This window comes from Chiloscyllium punctatum, chromosome 1, assembly GCF_047496795.1.
Source record: "Chiloscyllium punctatum isolate Juve2018m chromosome 1, sChiPun1.3, whole genome shotgun sequence".
Lineage (NCBI taxonomy): Eukaryota > Metazoa > Chordata > Chondrichthyes > Orectolobiformes > Hemiscylliidae > Chiloscyllium > Chiloscyllium punctatum.
Window position 1 is genome coordinate 157,591,686 of NC_092739.1, and position 24,631 is coordinate 157,616,316.

Sequence of the window (24,631 nt, forward strand, 5' to 3'; positions counted from 1 at the left end):
TGTTTAAGCTTTTGTGTCTTCTGCTTGATAGAAGAGAGTATAACTGAGGTGGGAGGAATTGTTGATGATGTTGGCTGCCTTTCCAAGGCAGCAAAAGGTAAAGTTGGAGTCAATAAATGGAAGGTTGGTTTGTGGGATGGCCTGGGCTATTTTCACAACTCTCTGTAGTGTCCTACAGTCCTGGGCAGAGCAGTAATGTAACATCCAGAACTGTTCAAAACACTCCAGCTAAGGTCTAACAAGAGCCTTATACAAATTCAGTGCCATTTGTACTTGTACTCTGTGCCCTTATTAATAACACGTATGCTTTCGTAACTGCTCTCTCCACCTCTACACAGGACACACTCTCTTTATTTAGGTAATGATGTGGAGGTGCCGGTGTTAGACTGGGGTGAACATGACACCGTGTTATAGTCCAACAGGTTCATTTGAAAACAGGAGCTTCCTGAGGAAGGAGGGGAGACTCCGAAAGCTTGCAGTTTCAAATGAACCTGTTGGACTATACTCCATTGTAGTGTGATTTTTGTCTATTTACTTGTCTGCCTCAGAATGCTTTTCTTTCTTCACCTTTTCACTGCTGTTCTTAGGAGTTATTTTTCTCCCCTTAGTGATACTTAGGGTTGGAGGAGATTTAATTAGCCCAGTCACTCAACATAAATGAGCAAGGCAAAATCTCAAATGTAAAGTTCTAGTTGCTAATCACGCATCCTTAACGTCAATGAGAGGAGGAAGTAGAATGTGATAAATGAAATGCTTAAGGCCTGAGAGAAATAACTTGGTCTTAAGTTTTGAAGTATCGGGATGGAAACAATGAGGTTAAACAGTCCAACTAAGTTTACTTTGCTCACCCTTGAACTGTAATACGTATTGTTGATTTTTAGTGACTCCTTGTTGGGGAAAGATGTCAGAGAGGAGTCTTGAGTTCTGTGTTCAGGAATACAATTGATGTTTATTCAAGCTGTTTTACCACATGTGCCGGAAAGGCCAGAGTCCACTCTGAATCTGGCTTTAATGTAGGGCCCAGTTGCCCTCTTAATTATGGCTGAGATTGGAGAAGCCAATGACAATCAGGTTTCCTCAGTGGAATATAGCACTTCTATATATTTCACATTCCAATAATTGCTTGCAACATTGAGGTTATTATTTCCCCCCACCCCGAATTTATGCATCCAATCATGTGAAATACCTGATCAATGATGGACTCCCCAATGCACAACGCTAGGTTCCCTATGATCGCATGATCGTTGTCATCAGGCCTTGGGATCTTACAATGTACCCCATTAATCTACATTCCGATGTTAACAGTTACACTCTTCTTTAGACATTTCTCTGACTTATTTTTCTCTAGGAGCTGAAGGAAATCTTTTATTCACTGTATTCATTGCTATCCCTATCAAATTCTGTTATTCATCGATATTTCCTACTGTGTATTTCCATCTGTCCCAATCACAGGAAATATAAAAAAATGTTAATTCCTATGAATTCTATAAAATTCATAATATCAGTTCTAATATAAAGTCAGCTATAGGTGGAGTTGTGTGGTTACACCTAATGTTAGAATTCTTTAGCCATTGGATTGTGAGCAGCTTCTGTCCCACCTGACCTTGGAAGGTTAGGTAAACACTGCCCCTATATCTTGTAGATGTACTATATCTCATTCTAGTCACCTAGGGGAAATGAGTTTCCTCATTTCTCCTTCCCCACCTCACCCCAGTTCTAACCTTCCAGCTCAGCACCGTCCCCATGACCTGTCCTACCTGCCTATATTCCTTTCCACCTATCCACTCCATCCTCCTCTCTGACCTATCACCTTCATCCCCACCCCCATTCACCCATTGTACTCTTTGCTACCTTCCCCCACCCTCCTCTCTGACCTATCACCTCCATTCCCATCCCCATTCACCTATTGTACTCTATGCTACCTTCTCCCACCCCACCCCCAACCCCTCTCATTTATCTCTCCACCCTGCAGGCATCCTGCCTCTATTCCTGATGAAGGGCTTTTGCCAGAAACGTCGATTTTCCTGCTCCTTGGATGCTGCCTGACCTGCTGTGCTTTTCTAGCAACACTCTAATCTAGACTCATTCCAGTCACCTGCTGTCTTTTAAAATTAAACCCTACACTAAATATTTCTACATTTACCCTTTTGCCGAATAAGAAACCATCTATTCAACTAATAAGGCTGAAACTCAACTGTTTTCACAATTCAATGAACTTGTCTGAACGCCTAGGTTTGTAGCAAGACATAATCTCATTCTTATTTTAACTTGTCATTGTTGTTGTGGGATCATACTTTCCTTTTCAATTCTTGGTACAAATTTCAGGCTGCCTGTTCCCAGACATCACTTATCAGACTGTCTCTTACAGACGTCTGCAGCTGTGGTTTGTACAGAACTCCCTGTATATTAATTTGTAAGATTCCTTGTTCCAAATAGACCTTGTTACCTTGTTATCTCATTCTCAAAGCTATCATTGTGATAACTTATCATCCCATTTTAATGCTGGACTGGCAAGCTAATTTTGTTAATGCAGCTAAATGTCTCCGTCATATTTATGCCAACGGGCAGCCGTGTTGTGGCACCTCTGACCATGGGCTACCTCAATGGTCCTGAGAAATTGGTGATGGAACTTGGTGTGGGGGCGTAAGCCATGCATAGGTCAGGCCAAAGATTCAGTCATTCTTCCCTAAAGGACAGCGGAGATAATGTTATTATGGTGGTGGTGTCCCAAGAATAGAATTTCAGACAGCTAGGCTAGTTCCTTGGGGGCACGGGTTCAAATCTCACCAATGCAACTGGTGGAATTTATCTTCACTTAACACTGGAGGGTATCAAGTTGGTTCCCAGCCAAGGCAACCTGGGCAACTCCCATAAATTGTTGCAAAAAAGCCATTCAGTTTGCTAGCATCCTTTAGGAAATTGACCATCCTTGCTTGTTCTGGCCAACATGTGATTCTAGACTCTGGCAATATGGCTTACTCTTAGTTGCCCCCAGACATGATCTTGCGAACTGCACAGTTCAGGGGCAATTAGGGATGGGGGCAAAGGCTGACCTAACCAGCACCTGGCTACCAGGAAAGAATGGAAAAGCTTAATGAGCCAATTGGATTTTTGCAACAATCTGATAGCCACATGCTAAAATAAATTTGAAAATAAATTTTAAACTATGGTCATGATTAAGTAGAGCCAGAAGAGGCCATTCAGCCTATCCAGCCTGCTGTAGCGATCAGCATGGTCATGGCTGATCCCCCATCTCAATCCCAAATTCCTGCTTTCGTTATGTCCTGTGTCACTTTTCATGTCTAGATCAATATAAGATCATCAAGAAATCAAATAAGAAATTCAGAAGCTCAAATAAATACCATACTCAAAGAGTAGTATAAATGCTACAACAGGGAAGAGTGAAGTTGAACAGATTTGGTGCATCTCATGGGAGACTAGATATGTGCATGAAACAGAAGGTTATGACAATAGACGAGGATGAGTAAAGGTGGGAGGCAGCTCAAGTAACCCAACATGAATAGGTTGGGCTGTTTCTGTGCTGGGCATTCTATGCAAATTAAGATTGGCAAGTAGCCACAATTGGATTAGAAATTTGTCTCTTTGTATTACTAATGACAGTCACATGATCATATTTCTAATTGAGGAACAAGAAGTAGGGAGTGCTTCCACAGAATGTGTGGTACAGGAATGGGCCATTCATCCCACCTAGTCTTTATATTTATAGCACAGAATCACAGAGGTGTGATGGTATGGAAGGAGGCCATTCATCCATCGTGTCTGCGGTAGCACTCCAAATAAGCAGCACGTCTTATTGCCACTTTCCTGCCTTTTCCCCATATGTCGGTTTTTCCGGCATGTTGGTTCCATTTAGATAATAATCCAATTCACTCTTGAATCCTTGCATTGAACCTTGCAGCCTTTAAAAGCATTTCCAGGCATTCTATTCCAGACTCATCATGCAAAAACATTTTCTCACATCCTTTTTGCTTCTTTTCCAAATCAATGTAATTGAGCATGCATTGTTGTTGATCCTTTCACAAGCAGGAATGGTTTCACCATATCAACTCTACTCAACCGTCTCGTGCTTTTGAAAACTTTCACCAGATCCTGTCATTGCCTACTTTTCTCCAATAGTTCCCAACAATCCCAACCTCTCCAATCTGTCCTCGGAACTAAGTTCCTCATCCCTGGAACCATTCCTTTGTAAATGACATTCCTTCTCTCTCTAACACATTCACATTCTTCCTCTCATGTCACAGGCAGAACTATACAAATGACTCAATCTGAAATCTATCAAGTGTCTTGTTTTGTACAATCACTCCTTGCTGTTGTACTCTATGTCCCTACTGATAGGAGCAAGGATTTTATTTTATTCACTCTTGTGACGTGGACACTTTGGCTGGCCAGCATTTATTTGCTCATCCTGACTTGCCCTTGAGACGTTGATGGTGAGCTGCCTTCTCGAACAACTTCAGTCCATGTGCTGTGGGTTGACCCACAATGCCTTTTAGATTAGATTACTTACAGTGTGGAAACAGGCTCTTCAGTCCAACAAGCCCTCACTGACCCTCCGAAGAGCAACCCACCCAGACCCATTCCGCTACATTTACCCCTTCACCTAACACTACGGTCAATTTAGCACGGCCAATCCACCTAACCTGCACATTTTTGGATTCTGGGAGGAAACCGGAGCACCCGGAGGAAACCCACGCAAACATGGGGAGAATGTGCAAACTCCACACAGACAGTTGCCTGAGGCGGGAATTGAACCTGGGTCTCTGGCGCTGTGAGGCAGCAGTGCTAACCACTGTGCCACTGTGCCGGCCTTCACGGAGGGAATTCCAGGATTTTGGGCCAATGACAATGAAGGCACAGTGATGTATTTCCAAGTCAGGATGATGAATGGTTTGCAGGGAATATGATGTTCCCATATATCTGCTGCCTTTGTCTTTCTAGATGGAAGTTGTCATGGATTTGGAAGGTGTTGTCCAAGGATCTTTGATAAATGTCTGCAATGCATCTTGTTGACAGTGTCAGTGGTGGAGGCAGTGTATGCTTTTGGATGTGATGCCAATCAAGTGAGCTGCTTTGTCCTGGATGGTGTAAAGATTCTTCGGTGTTGTTGGGCTGCACCCATCCAGGCAAATGGAGAGTATTCCATCATACTCCTGACTTGTGCCTTGTAGATGGTGGAAAGGCATTGGGGAGTCAGAACATGAGTTACTCACTGCATTATTCCTAGCTTTAGACTTGCTCAATGATAACCCCCAGAATATTGACAGTGGAGGATTCGGTGATGATAACACCATTGAATGCCAAGGGGGTTGGGGGTGGGGGGGGGATTAAATTGTGTCTTATTGGAGATTGTCATAGCCTGGCATTTGTGTGGCATGAATGATACTTGCCACTTGTCAGCCCAAGCCTGGACATTGTCCAGATCGTGTTGCATTGGGCAAGTTTCCACATTGATGAGTAGATGCCAATGTTGCAACTGTACTGGAAGAGCCTGACAAGAGGAGTGGGAAGTTCTGGAGTACCATTGCTGGAATATTGTCAGGGTCTACAGCCTCTATAGTTATCGAGTGCCTTCAATATTGCTTGATATCATCTGGAGTGAATGAACTAGTTTGAAGGCTGGTATTTATGATGCTAAGCACTAGTGGAGGAGGCCGACGTGGATAATCCACTTTTGGCTGAAGATTGATGTGAATGCTTCAGAATTATCTTTGGCACTGATGTATTGGGCACTTCCATCATTGAGGTTAGGGATATTTGTGCAGACTCCTCCTCCAGTGAGTTATTTCATTGTCCATCATCATTCACGATTACAGAACTTAGATCCAAACCATTGGTTGTAGAATCACTTAGTTCTGACTATCAGTTGCTACGCATGCTGTTTGGCATGCAAGTAGTCCTGTTTGGTAGCATCACCACGCTGACCCTTCATGGTTAGGTATTAAACTTAGAATTAGGTTTATTGTCATGTGTACATATGTTACAATAGAATACAAGTCAAGTGAAAAGAATACAATATCAACAACATATGGTGCCATCTTGGGTCCAAAGTACCTAAGTACAATTTAGGTACAAAGTTAGGAAAGTAAGAAATAAAACTGAAAACATAGACGTTACAACCTCTCCATGAGTGATTCCACATGGTCTGACCTGTTCCCAAACCGTAGCCATCTTCGTTCCAGGCCTACTTGCCAATTCTGCTTTGCTGTGGCCAGTTGGCATCTGCTGCAGGCCCAATGGCCATCTCCACTTCACTCTGGGCTGCCGGCAGAAGAGGAAAAAGACAGAAGGGAAAAAAAAACACGAGAGAGGAAGAAAAATAAGATAAGAGAAAGGATGGATGGAGCAGACGAGCTCCAGCTGGACTATCCTACTCTGCCTCCACCTTGGATTACATGGTATACTTGGTGCTGCTCCGAGTATGCCCTCTTGTACTCTCCATTGTTTGATCCCCTGGCTTGATGGCAATGATTGATGCTAGGCCATGAAGTTACAGATTGTGCTGGAGTACAGCTCTGCTGTTGTTGATGGCCCACAGCATTTCTTGAGTTGCTAGATCTGTTTGAAATCTCTCCCATTTAGCATGGTGATAGCGCCACACATCACGATGGAGGGTATTCTCATTGTGAAGATGGGACTTTGTTTCCACAAGGACTGTGTAATGATCGCTCTTACTAACACTGTCATGGAGAGATGCATCTGCAGCAAGCAAATCGGTAATGATCAGGTCAAGTATGTTTTTCCCTCTTACTGGTTCTCTCACCATCCACCACAGACTCAATCTAGCAGCTATATCCTTGAGGACCAGACCAGCTCAATCAGTAGTGGTGGTGGACATTTAAATTCCCCACCCAGAGTACATTTTACACCCTTGCCACCCTCTATGATTCGTTCAATTGTCATTCAACACGGAGGAGCATTGATTTGTCAGCTGAGGGAGGACAGCACGTGGTAATCAGCAGGACAGTTACTTCCTCTGAAGCCTTGAGACTTTATGGAGTCTGTGTTCAGGGCTCTCAAGGCTCCCTCCTGACTGCATACCACTGTACTGCCCTCTCTGCTGGGTGTGTCCTGCCGATGGGACAGGGCATAATCAGGGAATGGAGATAGGGGTGTCTGGGATGTGTTCTATCAGATATGATTCAATGAGGATGACAATGTCAGGCTGTTGCTTGACTAGTCTGCAGGACAGCTCTCCCAATTTTGGTATTAGCCCCCAGATGTTAGTAAGGATAACCCTCAGGGTCGACAGGCCTGTCTTCTAGCACCTAGGATGACTCCAGATAATTCATCCAGTTTCATTTTGTTGTACCAATTGATACAACTCGGACGATACTGTTTGCTTTACTTACTGATCTCTCTACCCATCCGACCACTCAATAGTCTATACACCCACATCCCCCGCTCTTGCACTCTCTCTAGGAATTGTTCCCCCCCCCCCCCCCCCCGAGTTGATATTACCTTTCAATGTTCTTCTAAGCAAAAATGCACCACCTCATAGATCTTTGCATTGAAACTCGTTAACCCCAGTCCACCAACTTGTCAAATAAAAACCGAAAGAATGGCAGTCCTGTAAATCAGAAAAGTAATAACAGAAATTGCTGGAAAAGCTCAGCAGTTCTGGCAGCATCTGTGGACAGAAGTTCTGAGGAAGGGTCACCAGACCTGAAACATTCACTCTGATTTCTCTCTGCAGATGCTGCCAAACCTGCTGAGCCTTTCCAGCACCAACCTGCCAGTGTCCTTTTGGAGTTCAGCACCGTCTGCCTCACAGTTAACAATCCTTTCAGGTTTTGAATCATCTACAAACTTCGAAATGTTCTCCTTCACGCTGAGATCCAGATCGTTAATATATAATCAGGAAAAAGAGGGGAATGTTTTGCCCTGAGTGAAATAAGGAAGGGAGCAGAAGAGTCAAAGAAGGGATTTATAGCACACCTTTCAACACACTCCAAAGCATTTTCTAGACAGTGAAGTACTTAAGAGTACTCAAGTTTCTCATCCTACATCCCATTTCTGCACTCTCTCTCCAATACGCTCATATTGTCTCGAGAGTGGTACACACGAACTGGCCACTATACTCCACAACTTATTTTCTCAGCAGGAATAAAACAGAGATAGAAGAAAGCTGGGAGGAGTGAGGAGGTCCATAGGAAAAAAACTGACCTGTCAAATCAATGCTGAGTCAGCAAGTTTGTGCAATCTTAACCTTTCACCTCCCCATCCCCTGCCTCTTCATACAGAGTTTGCTTTTGACATTATATTTATGCTTTGATCGAAGAAATGAGTTGAACTAATCGTTGCTTCTTGCACATGTCAGTCACACTGAGAGCTAAGGTTTGACCTTTTCAGTTCTAATTTGCTTTTCACGCTTCAGACTGTCAGCTCAGCTTAATGCACATCAGTGTACTGATGCAGGGACTAAGCAAAGGCAAAGAAATCTCCACATTGTCATTCAATAAACAAAATCAAAAAAGGGAGAAAAAGTAACACAGAATGCAGTGACAATGAGGTATTTCCTGTTGGAATGCTGCTAACACTTAGAATCCCTACAGTGTGGAATCAGGACCTTCAGCCCAACAAGTCCACACTGACCCCCCAAACAATAACCGACCCAGACCCTTTCCCTTACATCGTATTTACCTGTGACTGATGCACATAACCTACACATTCCTGAACACTACAGGCAATTTAGCATGGCCAATTCACCTAACCTGCATGTCTTTGGATTGTGGGAGGAAACTGGAGCACCCGGAGGAAACCCACACAGACTCGGGGAGAACAAGCAAACTCCACACAGACATTTGCCCAAGGTTGGAATCAACCCAGGTGCCCGGCGCTGTGAGGCAGCAGTGCTAACCACTGCGCCATTGTGCCACCCTCTATCAATTTGTATTGGTGTTGGGTAGAATGTAACTATGCAAAGTGAGGCCAATCAGCCCATCAAATCCCTGCTAGTCTCTGCAAGTGCTTTTCAGCTCAACTCACTCTCATCTGCCTTTGGACCTGTAAAACTTTTCAGATAGCATAACATAAGGAGACAATAAGCAAAACTAGGCAGAGAAAAATCCGCAGTTGTGACTACATTGATCACTAAAAGTAGCAATGCATATTAATATTTCTTTTAAATCCAATGTGCCTCACTTCAAGAGAGGTAGATTCAAAGAGCAGAGAAATTATGTTAAACTTGTATAAATCTTATAATCCTATCTTCAAGTTTCCTGGGGAGCCCATCATGTTATCATGATGTCACAGTCACATGGCATTCAAATTCCACCATGGCAGCTTGTGGAGTTTAAACTTAATTCCTCAATCTGGAACTGAATGCTAGTCTCAGTCATATCATTGATTGTTAGAGTAGCCCATCTGGTTAACAAGTGTTCTTTAAGGAAGAAAATCTACCACCCTTATTTGGTCTGACCAACATGTAACTCCTGATCCAGAACACTGTGATTCTCAACACCCCTCTGAAGTAGCCAAGTAAGTCTCTCAGTTCTCGGGTATTTATCGCTGGGTAGGACTTGTTAATCTAATTATGGACAGAGCAGTTCAAGTGGGCTCAGGTGAAGAGTGAAAAAAGCGGTTCTTTATTGGTCAGAGCATTGAGTACAGGAGTTGGGAGTTGAGAGTGGAGTGCTGGAAAAGCACAGCAGGACAGGCAGCCTTTGAGGAACAGGAGATCTGCTCTTCGGATGCTGGCTGACCTGCTGTGCTTTTCCAACACCCTACTCTCAACTCTAATCTGCAACATGTGCAGTCCTCAATTTCTCATATACGAGTTGGGAGGTCATGTTGCAGCTATACAGGACATTGGTTAGGCCACTTTTGGAATATTATGTCCAATTCTGGTCTCCTTGCTTTCGGAAGGATGTTGTAAAACTTGAAAGGATTCAGAAAAGATTTACAAGGATGTTGCCAGGGTTGGGGGTTTGAGCTACAGGGAGAGGCTGAACAGGCTGGGGCTGTTTTCCCTAGAGCATCAGAGGCTGAGGGGGGACCTTATAGAGGTTTATAAAATCATGACGGGCATGGATAGGATAAATAGACAAGGTCTTTTCCCTGAGTTGGGGAAGTCCAGAACTAGAGGGCATAGGTTTAGGAGAGAGGGGAAAGATTTAAAAGGAACCTAAGGGGTAACGTTCTCACGCAAAGTTGATGTATGTATGAAATGAGTTGCCAGAGGAAGTTATGGAGGTTAGTACAATCATATTCAAAAGGCATCTGGATGGATATATGAATAGGAAGGGTTTAGAGGGATATCGGCCAAATGCTGGCAAATGAGACTAGATTAGGTTTGGATATCTGGTCAGCATGAATGAGACCGAAGATTCTGCTTCCGTGCTGTACATCTCTATGAGTCTATGACTGTATGTTCAACCCAACTTCTCAAATGGAGCAGAGTGATGGCTCAGTGGTTAGCACTGCTGCCTCACAGTGCTTGAAACCTGGGTTTGATTCCACCCTTGGGTGAATTCTTGTGTAGAGTTTGTATTTTGTGTGCATGGGTTTCCTCCTGCAGTCCAAAGATCTGCTTGTAAAGTGGATTGACCATGCTGTATTGTTCATAGTGCGCAGGCTAGGTGGATTAGCCTTTGGAAATGCAGAGTTATGGGGTGTGGGTGTCAAATGGCATGATGGATTTTGTTGTATTATAGTCAATGATTCCCAGGGGTTCCTTCACCTGAAGCTCCCCAATCAAGTCTACCTTATTACACAATACCAAATCCAGAATTGGAGGGTTTGAGCTACAGGGAGTGGGCTCTACCTCAAAGTGCTCTTAAAGTCCATCTCATAGATGCAGTGGCTGTAACATTCAACATTCAGCCAAGTGGACCTCAAAGAATATGAGTTTATGTGGTGGCTACTACTCTGGTCCAATCAGGGAGCCCTTGTTGACAAATTTAGACAGGAGTGTCAGACATCCTGTTCAGTCTGTGAGCTGACTCTGAGGGAGCTGGGTCAGTATCAAAGGCTCTCCATGTGTAAAATAAAGGGTGACTTGGTGATGAGATACTGACCTCTGTGGAGTTATTTCAGTAGACATTCTATGAATTCCTTTTCTTGAGATCGCTGCCATCTTGATTTTTCCAGTCTACCTGCATATTGAAGCCCCTCATGGTTATTGGAATAGTGTCTCTGTTACAGGTCTTTTTTATCTCCTGATTTATTTTCTTCCTTACGCCCTGACTACTGCTCCCATCTCCTATTGTATACATCTCCCATCAGGGTCATTCCTATCATTTCTACTTTATAGTTCCTCAACTCTACCCACTCAGATGCCATACTCTCCAAGTCTATATTACTTCTTGCTACTGATTTGATTTGATTTCATACGAAGGTAACACTACCCTCTCTGCCCATCTTCCTGTCATTTCAATAGGACTTGTATTCTTGGATATTTGGTTTCTCGCCCTTGTATCCTTGCAGCCATGTTTCTGTGACACCCACAACATTGTACCTGCCAATTTCAACCTGTGATACAAGCTCATTTACCTTGCTTCGTATAGTGTATGCATTTAAGAACAACACCCTCAGACCTTTGTTGACTGTGCTCCCCCCAACCCTTTCTCATAATTGTCCCCCTATCTGCTGTGCCTGAAGTTAGATTCCTGACCCTTTACATGGTGTGTCCTATTAATAGATCTGGCAGCTGGGAGTGGTGTGGGGTGGGGGTGAAGTTTCAGTGATGGCAATGCAATGCACGGTGGTTAGATTCTCTCTTGTTGGTGATTGTCATTGAGTGACACTTGTCGTGAATGCTACTTGTCTGGCTCAATAGCCTTTTTGTTTGCATGAGGTCCATTCATGCATTTGTATCTGAAATGGCATTGGTAATATAGTTATAATCCAGAGGCAAATGCCCTGAGCGCATATAAACAAATCCTATAACAGCAGCTTGTAGAGTTTTATTTCAAAAGGCAGTTCAGTACCACATGCTCAAGGGGATTTAGGAATGTACAAAAGTTGCTGGCCCTACCACATCTCTAAATAAGATTTTAAAACTCTGGAATTAAAAAAGAAACTAACCTCAGTAATAGTGACCATCACAAACTATCCTCTTTCAGTATAAAACCCTATCCTGCTCACTTACAATTCTTCAGTGATGGAAACCTGCCATCCACAGCAATGTGATTGACTCCAGCACGCCTTTTAGTTCAAGGACAATCAGGAAAAGACACCAAATGGCGGCCTTGCCAAGTACACCTGCATCTGGGAAGAAAAACATTCAGTTGTATTTGTTTGAGACTTCACGGAGTCTGCTGTCAATGATAAACCCTCCTGGCTGTACTACACATAATGTTTTTCTTGGAAAGATATAACATTTTGGCCTCATCACTTCCTGTGGCAGGCCCACCACTCTCTGGGTGATGACATTTCTCCTCATCTCAGTCTGAAATGGCCTACCTTGTGACCTCAGACTGTAACCCCTGTTTCTGGACTCTTCAGTCCTTGGGAACATCATTCCTGCATTTACTCTGTCTAGTCCTGTTGGAATTTTATAGCTTTCTATGAGAATTATTTCTAAACTCCAGTGAATATCTCTTCATGCGACCTAGAAATCAGTCTTGTAAACCATTGTTGCACTCTCTCTCTATAGTCAGAACATTCCTCCTCAGATAAGGAGACCAAAACTCACACACTACTCCAGGTCTGATCTCACCAAGACCTTGTACAATTGCAGCAAAGCACCCCTGCTCCTGTACTTGAATCTTCTCACTATGAGGGTCAACACACCATGTTCCTTCAATTATGCCTTTGACGTCATAAGGTCACAGTATGGAAACAGACCTCTGACCCAACTAGTCCATAGTGTCCAGATTTCCTAAATTGAACTTGCATTTGTTTGCATTTGACTCATAACCCCTAAGACCATAAGACCATAGGAGTAGAAATTAGGCTATTTGGCCCATTGAGTCTAGTCCATCATTCAATCATGGCTGATAGGTTTTTCAACCCCAATTTCCCGCTGTCTCCCTATAACCTTTGATCCCCTTGATAATCAAGAACTTATCTATCTCTGTTTTGAATATACTCAATGACCTGTCCTCCACAGCCCTCCATGGTAATGAATTCCACAGATTCACCACTCTCTGGCTAAAGAAGTTTCTCCTCATCTCCATTCTAAAGGGTCTTCACTTTACTGTAAGGTTGTACCCTCGGGTCCTCGTCTTCCCTGCCAATGGAAACACCTCCCCAACATCAACTCTGTCCAAGCCCCATTCAGTATTCCAACCCTCTAAACCTTTCCTATCTATGTCCCTGTCCAAATGTCTTTGAAACGCTGGAATTATATCCATCTCTACCACTTCCACCAGCAGCCCATTTCATATATCCGCGTGGCTAATTCAGAATCCCAGCACCCACAGTGTCTTCTCCTCCTATGTTCTGTCACAACTGAGGTTTGACACAACTAAGAGATTTGCTCAGACCTATCAGAGGGCAGGTAAGAATGAGCCACCCTGTACGATTGAAGCCATAATCTTCTGGTAGTTAACTTTGAGGTCATGGTTGCTGTAGTACCTCACAGTCAAACTGTTGTTCTGTTTGTTGTACCCCTCTCAAACACCATGCATTCAAGCAGCCCTCGATTGTCTGTGAGCTGTTCAAAGGGAATAGAATTAATGAGGCGAACAAAATACGAAATCTTTTCAACTCACTTCAGATATTTCATCAAAGTTCCTCAGAGCTCCGTTGAATATCCATAAATTGGATTACAGGTGAATATTAGGGGAAAACATAACTCAACAACCTTGAACATTTACCATCAAGATTTAAATTTAATTTCCCTCAGGATCTGTGGTAAAGTGAAAACTAATTTAAAAGTGTTGCTTTGAGAAATAATGTTTTAGGGAGTCAGATTGCTTGGGAACTATTTGTAATTAAATAAATGTATTTGGTCTAATTGATATCTGATTTCACTCAGCATTAATGCATCCAACTTTTTTTTTAAAGGTGAAAATATGGATGCACTTCTCAATTTTTCCCAATTTCAGCCATCAATTAATATTTGGAATTAAATGTCTTGAATAAATAGTACTGAAAGAACAAATGACTGGAAGACACACAAGAACCAAGGAGCTGGGTCGGGGGTGTGGGGTAGTGGCCTAGCAGTATTATTGCTGGACTGTTAGTTCAGAGAGACTGGCGTAATGCTTTGGGGACCTGGGTTTGGAATCCTGTGATGGCAGATAGTGGAATTTGAATTCAATTTATTTTAAAAGCTGGAATTGAATTCAAAGATGGCCATGAATCAATTGTTGGCGGCAAAATCTATCTGGTTCACAAATGTCCTTTTGGGAAGAAAACTGCCATCTTTACCTGGTCTAGTCTGCATGTGACTCCAGGCCCACTGCAATGTGGTTGACTCTTAACTTGCCCTCTGGGCAATTAAGGATGGTAATAAATGCTCACACAGCCGGTGATGCCCTCATCTTTTGGATGAATATTCAAATAGAACCAGGAGTAGGTCATTTGGTCCATCATACCTGGTGTGCCACTGGGATAGGTCACCCCTATGTCTCTACCTTGACGTCATTGTCCTGCACTGTTCCCATATCCCTTAATATTTGTAATTATCTAGAAATCTATTGGTCTCTGTCTTGAATAAAAATGACTCAGCCTCCATCCTCCTTTGAGGTAGAGATTTCTGAAGATTTACTACCCTCCAAGTAAAGAAGTCCATCTGCAACTCAATTCCAACTGGTCTACCGCTCACTCTGAAATTGTGTCCCCTAGATTAGATTCCCTTCAGTGTGGAAACTGGCCCTTCGGCCCAACCAGTCCACACCAGCCCTCCGAAGAGTAACCCACCCAGACCCATTTCCCTCTGACTAATGCACCCAACACTCTGAGCAATTTAGCATGGCCAATCCACCTGACCTGCACATCTTTGGACTGTGGGAGGAGACCAGAGCACCCGGAGGAAACCCACACAAACGCAGGAAAAATGTGCATACTCCACACAGACAGTCACCCGAGGCTGGAACCGAACCTGGGACCCTGGAGCTGTGAGGCAGCAGTGCTAACCACTGAGCCACCATGCAACCCAAAAGGAAACTGTTGGAGTGAGAGCAATGATCACTCTGTCCCTGGATGGTCTCATACCACCAACCTTTCAGTTAACAGCCGAATGCTAACCAATGGTTCTGGAAATCTCAGGAAGGGGTAAATCTACTTCCTGCATCTACCCTGTTGAGCTCTGTAAGAATTTAGTGTGTTTCAATGAGATCATCTCTTGTTCTTCTACTCTCAGAATACAACTGCCGCAATCCCCCCTTCTCATGGGACAATCCAGCTATCCAAAGGTTCCTGATGAAGGGTAATGACCTGAAACATCAACTCCCTTGCTCCTCTGATGCTGTTTGACCTGCTGAGCTTATTCCAGCTCCATACTTTATCGATTCTGCCTTCCCAGCATCTGTAATCCACACTATCTCCAGTCAGGATGCACTCCTTCTATGGCATACATGAAAAACCTTTGAAAGGTCTGCACCTAATCCTATTTCTGGTTGGATAAGGTAGCAGTTAGGGGAGGTGGTCACCCTAGCTGCCTGCCTCTCTTCCATGGTCTCATATGTACTCAGATGGCTCTGGTTATTAAGAGTCCACCTGTGAAGTGTCCAGTGGTCACCTCAATGACTGGTAGGTGTACTGGAGACAGTGAATAATATATTGATGTCACTCCACCTTTTAAGAAGGGAGAAAGAGAAAAGCCACAAAATTACAGACCATTTCGCCTAATGTCTGTGGTGGAGAATTTGTCAGAGTCAAAAATCAAGGATGGGGTAACCGACCTCCTTGAAATTTTCAATTATTCAGGGAGAACCAGCATAATTCTTGACAACCCATTGACCTTTTGAAGAGGTGACTAAGGTGATGGATGGGGAAATGTCTGTGGATGTTGTTTGTATGGAATTCCAGAAGGCATTTGATAAATTTCCACGTAAGAGACTGGAAACGAAGGTTGAAGCCTATGGAATTGAGGGAACATTACCAATCTTTCTGGGAAATAGGTTGAGTGGTAGGGATAATGGGTAGCTGCACAAATTAGCAGGATGTGACCAGTGGTGTGTCACAAGGTTCCGTGTTAGGCACTCAATTATTCACTTTATTTATTAATGATTTGCTTAATAGCATAAAAAGTCATATATTCAACTTTGTTGATGACACCAAGTTAAATAGTATTGCAGACAGTGTAGATAGAGTCATTGAGATGTACAGCATGGAAACAGACCCTTCAGCTCAACTCGTCCATGCCGACTAGATATCCCAAGCTAATCTATTCCCATTTGCCAGCACTTGGCCCATATCCCTCTAAACTCTTCCTATTCATATACCCATCCAGATGCCTTTTAAATGTTGTAATTGTACCAGCCTCCACCACTTCCTCTGGCAGCTCATTCCATACATGCACCACTGCATGAAAACATTGCTTCGGAGGCCTGTTTTAAATTTTTCCCCTCTCATCCTAAACCTATGCCCTCTAGTTCTGAACTCTCCCACCCCAGAGAAAAGACCTTGTCTATTTCCCCTATCCATGCCCCTCATGATTTTATAAACCTCTATAAGGTCACCCCTCAGCTTCCGACACTCCAGGGAAAACAGCCCCAGCCTGTTCAACCTCCCCCTATAGCTCAAACCCTCCAACCCTGGCAACATCCTTGTAAATCTTTTCTTGTACCCTTTCAAGTTTCATATAATTGAGGCATATAATTAAAAAGGGGTATTGATGATCTAATTAAAATTGGCAAAACTGTGGCAAATGGAGGATAATGAAAGTAAGTTGGAGGTTATCTATTTTTTGCACTGACAAGGATGGATCAAAGTAGTTTTTTGATGGTATGAAGTTAAATATAGTGGATGTCCAATGAGACTTGGATGTTCGCGAGTGTAAATGTTTAAAATGTCATGAACAGCTGCAGAAAATAATCACAAAGGCTAATGGAACACTGGTCTTTATATCAACAGGATGGAAATGTAAGGATGCAGATGTTTTGCTGCAGTTATACACACTCCTGGTTAGACCCCACTTGGGGACTCTAAGCAGGTCTGAGCGCCACACCTTAGGAAGGATATGTTGGCTTTGGCGGGAGTGCCGGATAGGTTTACAAGAATAATACCTGGACTTCAGGGGTTGAGACATGAGGAGACATTATACAAATTAGACCTGACTTCTCTAGTATGTAGATGGTTAAGGGGTGATCTGATCAAAGTCTTCAAGATATTAACAGGAAAAATCAGGATAGATAAAGAGAAACGATTTCTACTGGTTGAGGATTCCAGAACTTGGGGGCACAGTCTGAGAATCAGTGCCAGACCGTTCAGGAGAGATGTTAGGAAGCACTTCTATTCACAGAGGGTGGTAGATGTTTGGAAGTCTCGTCCACAAACGGCAGTGAATGCTGGATCAGTTGTTAATTTTAATTCTGAGATAGTTACATTTTTTGTTAAGCAGAGGGTATTCAGGGAGGCGGGCCAAAGGCAGGTATATGGAGTTTGGCTGGAGATAGCCGTGATCTCATTGAATGGTGGAACAGGCTCAAGGGGCTGAATGGCTTGTTCCTATGGTCCTATGGATGTTTCCTTTGGGTTGCCATTTAACCCCTTGTTAGCTGTACTGCCTGAAAGAAAGGAGATCAGTTCTGCTGATGAATGCCCACTCCCTTTATTCTTTAATTCACAGTGCAGTACTTACATTAAATTTGAAATAAGTGGACATTACTTTGTTGATATTTAATAAAAGCCCCTTTTGATTTGCTATCTCTGTCCATGCTAAGTTAGACAATTGTGTCTCAAGTTGGGGAACAGATGCCTTGGCCATCTGCAGTCCTTATGGAAGACAGGAAGGTCTGGAAAATATTTGGCCAGGATACTTGCTCTTCAGTGCAGTCCAGTGAAACCTGGCAACTTTGGTATTAACATTAGATCTGTCTGCACTCAACTTTCTCAGTTGCTTGTCTTGGCAAAGTTTACTTTGAGGGTGGAACCCAAATGGATCATCTTAACAGTCTCATGTCGATGACCTGAATGGCAATGTAATATAAGCCGAGCTTATACAACCTGCCTCCAAAGTGTAACCCTTTATTTCTTTCCCTTCTTTATGGGAGGTGGTCATCACTGACACAGTCAACAATTGTTACCCACCATTGGACTGAGTGGTTTACTTAGCCATTTCAGAGGGCCATTTGGAGTGAACCACATTGATGTGGGTTAAAAAGCACAGCAAGCAATTTATGTTGCTTATTGCATTATCAGTCTTGCTGAATTGAGTTATTGAATTGAATTTAAATCCTACCTTGGGGTGTGAACCCATGTCCCCAAGACATTAGCTGGATCCATGGTTTACAGGTCCAGTGACAATGCCACTATGCTATCATATTCCTCTGCTTTGCTCCTGGTAAAAATATGCATTCTGCACCTCCAGGGCTAACTTATCTGTCTGGAGGTTCAGAATCTGAAGGTGCCCGTAACAATCGAGGAGGGATCTTCAGTAAAAATGTGGAGAGACTTTGGATAGAGAGATGAATATGACAGACCTTCCTGTTCAGCAATAAACTAGATGGAAGCAGTGTTCAAGACTCTGTATTTAACAGTTTCTTCTTCTTTTGATTTTGTACCTAGTGGACCGATGATCAATTTGCCTTGCATATCCAGGATTTCCAGGGCTTTCAGACACAGCGGCAACTGAAAGAGAACTTGTACAACAAAATCATTGAATACTTTGACAAGGGCAAGGTAAGATCTGCTAACTCTCAGGGCCACCCTTAACCCTTTGTCCCTGGTGCTAATTCTGGTCAGTCACTGATTCAGAGACAAAAAAAAACTAGCATTTTTGTAGCACTTTCCACAACCTCAAGTCCTCTGGAAGAGTTCTTCAGCCGGTGAAGTTTTTTTATAAATGGCAGCCATCATTTGTGGTGTTGGAAATGCAGTGTTGGAAGTTTGCACATAGTAAGTTCTGATAAACAACAAGAAAAACACCAGCACATAATCTGTTTTTGTGGGGTAGATTGTGGAATACATATGTACCTGAACACCAGAAAATCCTCCTCTGCTCTGACTCACAGTAAGCCAATGTGGTCAGGCTTCCTCAGGTCTGTAATTTTTAAAAATGCCCTTTTTGATTTGACTCTGAACCTGAGAGGAGTTACTAGCAGAAAACAGTGCACAGTTCCTGCTGTATACAACAGCATTTATCCCCTATAAATAACAGACAACATAACCAGGACTTCTGGACATGAATTAAGTAGAAACATATGTTCAGAAGTCAAATAAAACGTTACTGAGAAATAATTGCATCATGCAGCAATGAGCAATGGCTAGAGGTAAGATAAGGGTTTTTCTTGAAGGAAATAGCATTAAAATGATCTTGCTGTAAAAGCTCCTTGTCCAAGCCATTAAATGGCTATATTTAGGCTTGCAATATCTCCTTGTAGGAGTCTGAAAATCCATAGCTAAACAAAGGTTCATGATGCATGTGCTCAATCAGAAAGACAGGAACAAAATATTTACTTTGTGGAAGTTTCAAACTGGTGAGTACAGAGGATACAAGGTAATTCACAGAATCACAGGCGTATTTCAGTATTGAAGGAGGTCATTCAACCCATTGTGGAGAAAGTGAGGACTGCAGATGCTGGAGATCAGAGCTGAAAATGTGTTGCTGGAAAAGCACAGCAGGTCAGGCAGCATCCAAGGAGCAGGAGAATTGACCTTTCGGACATAAGCCATTCTTCAGGAATGAGGAAAGTGTGTCCAGCAGGTAGGGAGGAGGGACTTGGGGGAGAGACGTTGGAAATGCGATAGGTGGAAGGAGGTCAAGGTGAGGGTGATAGGCCGGAGTGGGGGTGGGGGCAGAGAGGTCAGGAAGAAGATTGCAGGTTACGAAGGCGGTGCTGAGTTCGAGGGATTTGACTGAGACAAGGTGGGGGGAGGGGAAATGAGGAAACTGGAGAAATCTGAGTTCATCCCTTGTGGTTGGAGGGTTCCTAGGCGGAAGATGAGGTGCTCTTCCTCCAACCGTCTGTTGATGGAGAAGTCCAAGGACCTGCATGTCCTTGATGGAGTGGGAGGGGGAGTTGAAGTGTTGAGCCACGGGGTGGTTGGGTTGGTTGGTCCGGGTGTCCCAGAGGTGTTCTCTGAAACCTTCCGCAAGTAGGCGGCCTGTCTCCCCAATATAGAGGAGGCCACATCGGGTGCAGTGGATGCAATAAATGATGTATGTGGAGGTGCTGATGAATTTGTGGCGGATATGGAAGGATCCCTTGGGGCCTTGGAGGGAAGTAAGGGGGGAGGTGTGGGCGCAAGTTTTGCATTTCTTGCGGTTGCAGGGGAAGGTGCGGGAGTGGAGGTTGGGTTGGTGGGGGGTGTGGACCTGACGAGGGAGTCCCAGGAGGACCAGTTCCAATACCGTACAACCCAGATGGCCTCCTTCTTCAAAGATCGCAATTTCCCCCCAGATGTGATCGACGATGCCCTCCACCGCATCTCCTCCACTTCCCGCTCCTCTGCCCTTGAGCCCTGACCCTCCAACCGCCACCAGGACAGAACCCCACTGGTCCTCACCTACCATCCCACCAACCTCCATATACAGCGTATCATCCGCCGTCATTTCCGCCACCTCCAAACGGACCCCACCACCAGGGATATATTTCCCTCCCCTCCCCTATCAGCGGTCTGAAATGACCACTCCCTCCATGAGATGGAGGTAGTCAGAAGCTTCGCATTCCTGAGAGTAGATATCACCAACAATCTGTCCTGGTCCATCCAGGTCGATGCTACAATCAAGAAAATTCACAAAAAGGCTGAGGAAATTCCACATGTCCACAATGACTCTCATCAAATTTTTATTGATGCACCACAGAAAGCTTCCTATCCAGAAGCATCACAGCTTGGTATGGCAACTGCTTTGCCCAAGATCAATTACAGATTCGTGAACACAGCTCAGTCCATCACAAACACAAACCTTCCTTCTGTTGACATTTCCCACTGCCTCATGGAAAACAGCCAACCTCATCAAAGACCCCTCCCACCCCGGTGACACTCTCTTCCAGCCTCTCATATCAGGCTGGAAGATACAGCATTTTGAAAACACTTACCAACAGATTTAAGAAAACTTCTTGCCTGTTGTTATCAGACTCATAAATGGATCTCTCATATATTAGAGTTGATCTTTCTCTGCAGCTTCTCGGTAGCTGTAACACTATATTCTGCATTCTGTTCTGTTACCCTGATGCACTTATGTAAGGTATGATTTGTCTGGTTGGAACACAATACAATACCTTTCACTGTATCTCGATGCATGACAATAATAAATCAAATCAAACCATCTCAAATCTCCTGCTTTTTCCTCATAACCCTGCATTTTATTTCTGTTCAAGTCATCATCCAATGCCTCAATTCAATGTGTCCCCAACCATATTTCCAGACAGTGCATTCCATAACTTAGATACTTGCTGTGTGAAAAGGTTTCCTCTCACTTTGCATTTGCTTCCTTTGTAAAACAATTTAAAACAGTGCCGTCTGGCTCTTGATCCATTTATGAGTGGGAACACTTCCACCCCATCCACTCTGTCTGGTCTCCTCCTGACTTTGAAAACTTCTATCAAATCTTCTCATCGTCTTCTCATGTCCAAGGAAACCCCATGACTGAAGTCTCATTCCTCTGATCATTCCGAGATAAACTTCTTTTCCTTAGGCTCTCTGGTTGGATGCAGGAGGCAGTAAGCAGACTGAGCAAGACTGGGGATCAGTGGGTATCAGGGGGAAAACTCTCCGCTGGTTGGAGCCATACCTGGCACAAAGGAAGATGGTCATGGCTGTTGGAGGTCAGTCACCTCGCTGCAGGAGTTCCTCAGAGTATTGGGTCCTACATTCCTTGGCCTTCATTCTTAGATGGAGCTTGGAAGCAAACCTTCTAGTGTAGAAGCAGAGACACTACCCATTGTGTCATATGAACTCCATTGACATCCTGGTGGCAAACAGCATCCTGTACGATTGTGACAAAAGGTTAGCTCTCCTGCCACAATCTTACCAACCAGTTTGCACTCCTTGACACAGATTATGAAACTAGCCGACTCTGGTGTTTCTCCACTGTCATCCAATGGGGTAACCATCTTCTTTACATACAAGGATACATCTTTATGTGGCTCAATCATATATATTGTCTGATCATACTCCAGTGAAAAGCTTTTGGGGTATTTTACTGCATGTGAACGTTGTTATATAAATGCAATTACATACTTGAATTTGCTGTGGTGTGATGTTCTGTGCATTTTGGTGAAGTTTCAAGCCAGATGAACAAACCTTTCAAACAGGGTGAAATCCCGCAAAACATTCTGGACTCTGTCAATAGAGTCCAGTGCTCTAATACTGCTGGCTGTTCTGCAACGATCTACCTCAAAGTTTTCCACAAAAGGAGGAATCAGAGCAAATCAAATACCAGGATCAGCCTTTGTCTTTGTGGATTTGCTGCTTCTTATCAAATCATAGAAACAGACATAGCAGCAGGAGGCCATTCAGTGTTTTTTATAATAGTTTTTATAAATGACTTGGATGAGGAGGTTGAGGGGTGGGTTAGTAAATTTGCAGATGACACAAAGGTTGGAGGTGTCGTCGATAGTATTGAGGGCTACTGCAAGCTGCAGCGCGACATAGACAGGATGCAGAGCTGGGCTGAGAAATGGCAGATGCCCGAGTTCAACCTGGATAAGTGTAAAGTGATGCATTTTGGAAGGTCGAACTCGAGTGCTGAATATAGGATTAAAGACAGGATTCTTGGCAGTGTAGAGGAACAGAGGGATCTGGGTGTACAAGTACATAGATCCCTCAAAGCTGCCACCCAAGTGGATAGGGTTGTTAAGAAAACATATGGTTTTTTTGGCTTTCATTAACAGGAGTATGGAGTTTAAGAGCCGTGAGGTTTTGCTGCAGCTGTACAAGTCCCTGGTGAGACCACACTTGGAATATTGTGTCCAATTCTGGTCACCCGACTATAGGAAAGATAGAGGCTTTGGAGAGGGTGCAAAGAAGGTTTACCAGGATGCTGCCTGGACTGGAGGGCTTGCCTTATGAAGAAAGGTTGAATAAGCTCAGACTTTTCTCTCTGTAGAGAAGGAGCAAGGAAGGAGACCTATTCGAGGTGTACAAAATAATGAGAGGAATAGATAGAGTCAATAGCCAGAGACATTTCCCCAGGGGTGGATTGACTGGTACGAGAAGTCATCGTTTGAAGATATTAGGAGGAAGGTATAAAGGGGACATCAGAGGTAGGTTCTTTACGCAGAGAGTTGTGAATGCATGGAATGCGTTGCCAGCTGTGGTAGTGGAAGCAAAGTCATTGGGGACATTTAAGTGACTGTTTGACATGTACATGGATAGCAGTGAGTTGAGGGGTGCGTAGGTTAAGTAACTGTATTTTACATTAGGATTAAGTCTCGACACAACATCATGGGCCTAAGGGCCTGTTCTGTGCTGTACTTTTCTATGTTCTATGTTCTATTCCATAGAATCCCTACAGTATAGAATCAGGCCATTTGGCCAAACAAGTCCACACCGACCTTCCAAAGAGCATCCCACTCCCCTATCCTATCCCTGCATTTCCCATGGCTAATCCACCTAGTCCACACACCTAAACACCATGGGGGGTAATTTAGCATGGCCATTCCACCTAACCTATACATCTTTGGAACGTGGGAGAAAGCCAGAGCACCTGGAGAAAACTCGCACAGACACGGGGAGAATGTACAAGCTCCACACAGGCTGTCACCTGAGGCTGGAATTGAACCTGGGTACTCTGGTTTTGCGAGGCAGCAGTGGTAACCATTGAGCCACCATGTCTCTCCCTGCTTCCTGAATAATTTATCCAATTAGTTCTACACCCCTGTCTTTTTCCCATTATCTTCCAATTTGTTACCTTTTCAAGCCTGTGTCAAAATATCTTTCTGGTCAATTTTATCCATCTTTCAATATTGGTCATAGCCATTGTCATATTGTTATTTGGAGCCATAGAGTCATTGAACCATACAACATTGAAACAGAGTCTTTGGTCCAACCCATCCATGCAGATCAGATATCCAAAATTAATCTAATCTCATTAGTCTATATTGCTCTAAACCCTTCCTATTCATGTACCCATCAGATGCCTTTTAAACATTGTAATTATACCTTACTTTGTTGACTAATTGTTCACAAACTATCTACCTTATTTCCCACATGATAATATTAAGATGCTTCAAAATTAGAATTCATTGGGAAAAACCTTTCAGTTGCATTGAGGTTGTGAAAGGCATGACATAAATGCAAAGTTTTCTTTTATTTGAAAGTTGTTGATGAATCTTTTTCCAGTCAGTGCACTCCTGATCACAGTTATTTGCTGCATAAATAATTTCCCTCATCTCTAGTGCTTTGGCTCATAAACTCAAATTCATTTTCTCCCATTGCATGGACCCTATTTCTAGTGGAAACAGTTTCTCCTCATTTACATGAGCAAAATGCTTTCATGATTTTGAATTGCTCTGTAAGTTAACCTTTTGACAATGAGGAGAACAATGCCAGCTACTCTAGTTTCTGCAAACATAGGAACAGGAGTAGACTATTCACCCCTTTGAAGTTATTC

The 24,631-nt window shown here is 43.5% G+C and overlaps 1 protein-coding gene across 2 annotated transcripts in view; it reads left to right on the plus strand.

Moving 5' to 3' along the window:
* Nucleotides 1-24,631, plus strand: part of LOC140481344 (dedicator of cytokinesis protein 2-like) — a 1,260,160-nt gene that overhangs the window by 1,114,709 nt on the left and 120,820 nt on the right. For both annotated transcript variants that reach the window (XM_072577382.1, XM_072577391.1), the window contains exon 38: nucleotides 18,640-18,753. In XM_072577382.1, coding sequence (XP_072433483.1) covers nucleotides 18,640-18,753 — 114 coding nt within the window. The remainder of the gene's footprint in view (nucleotides 1-18,639; nucleotides 18,754-24,631) is intronic.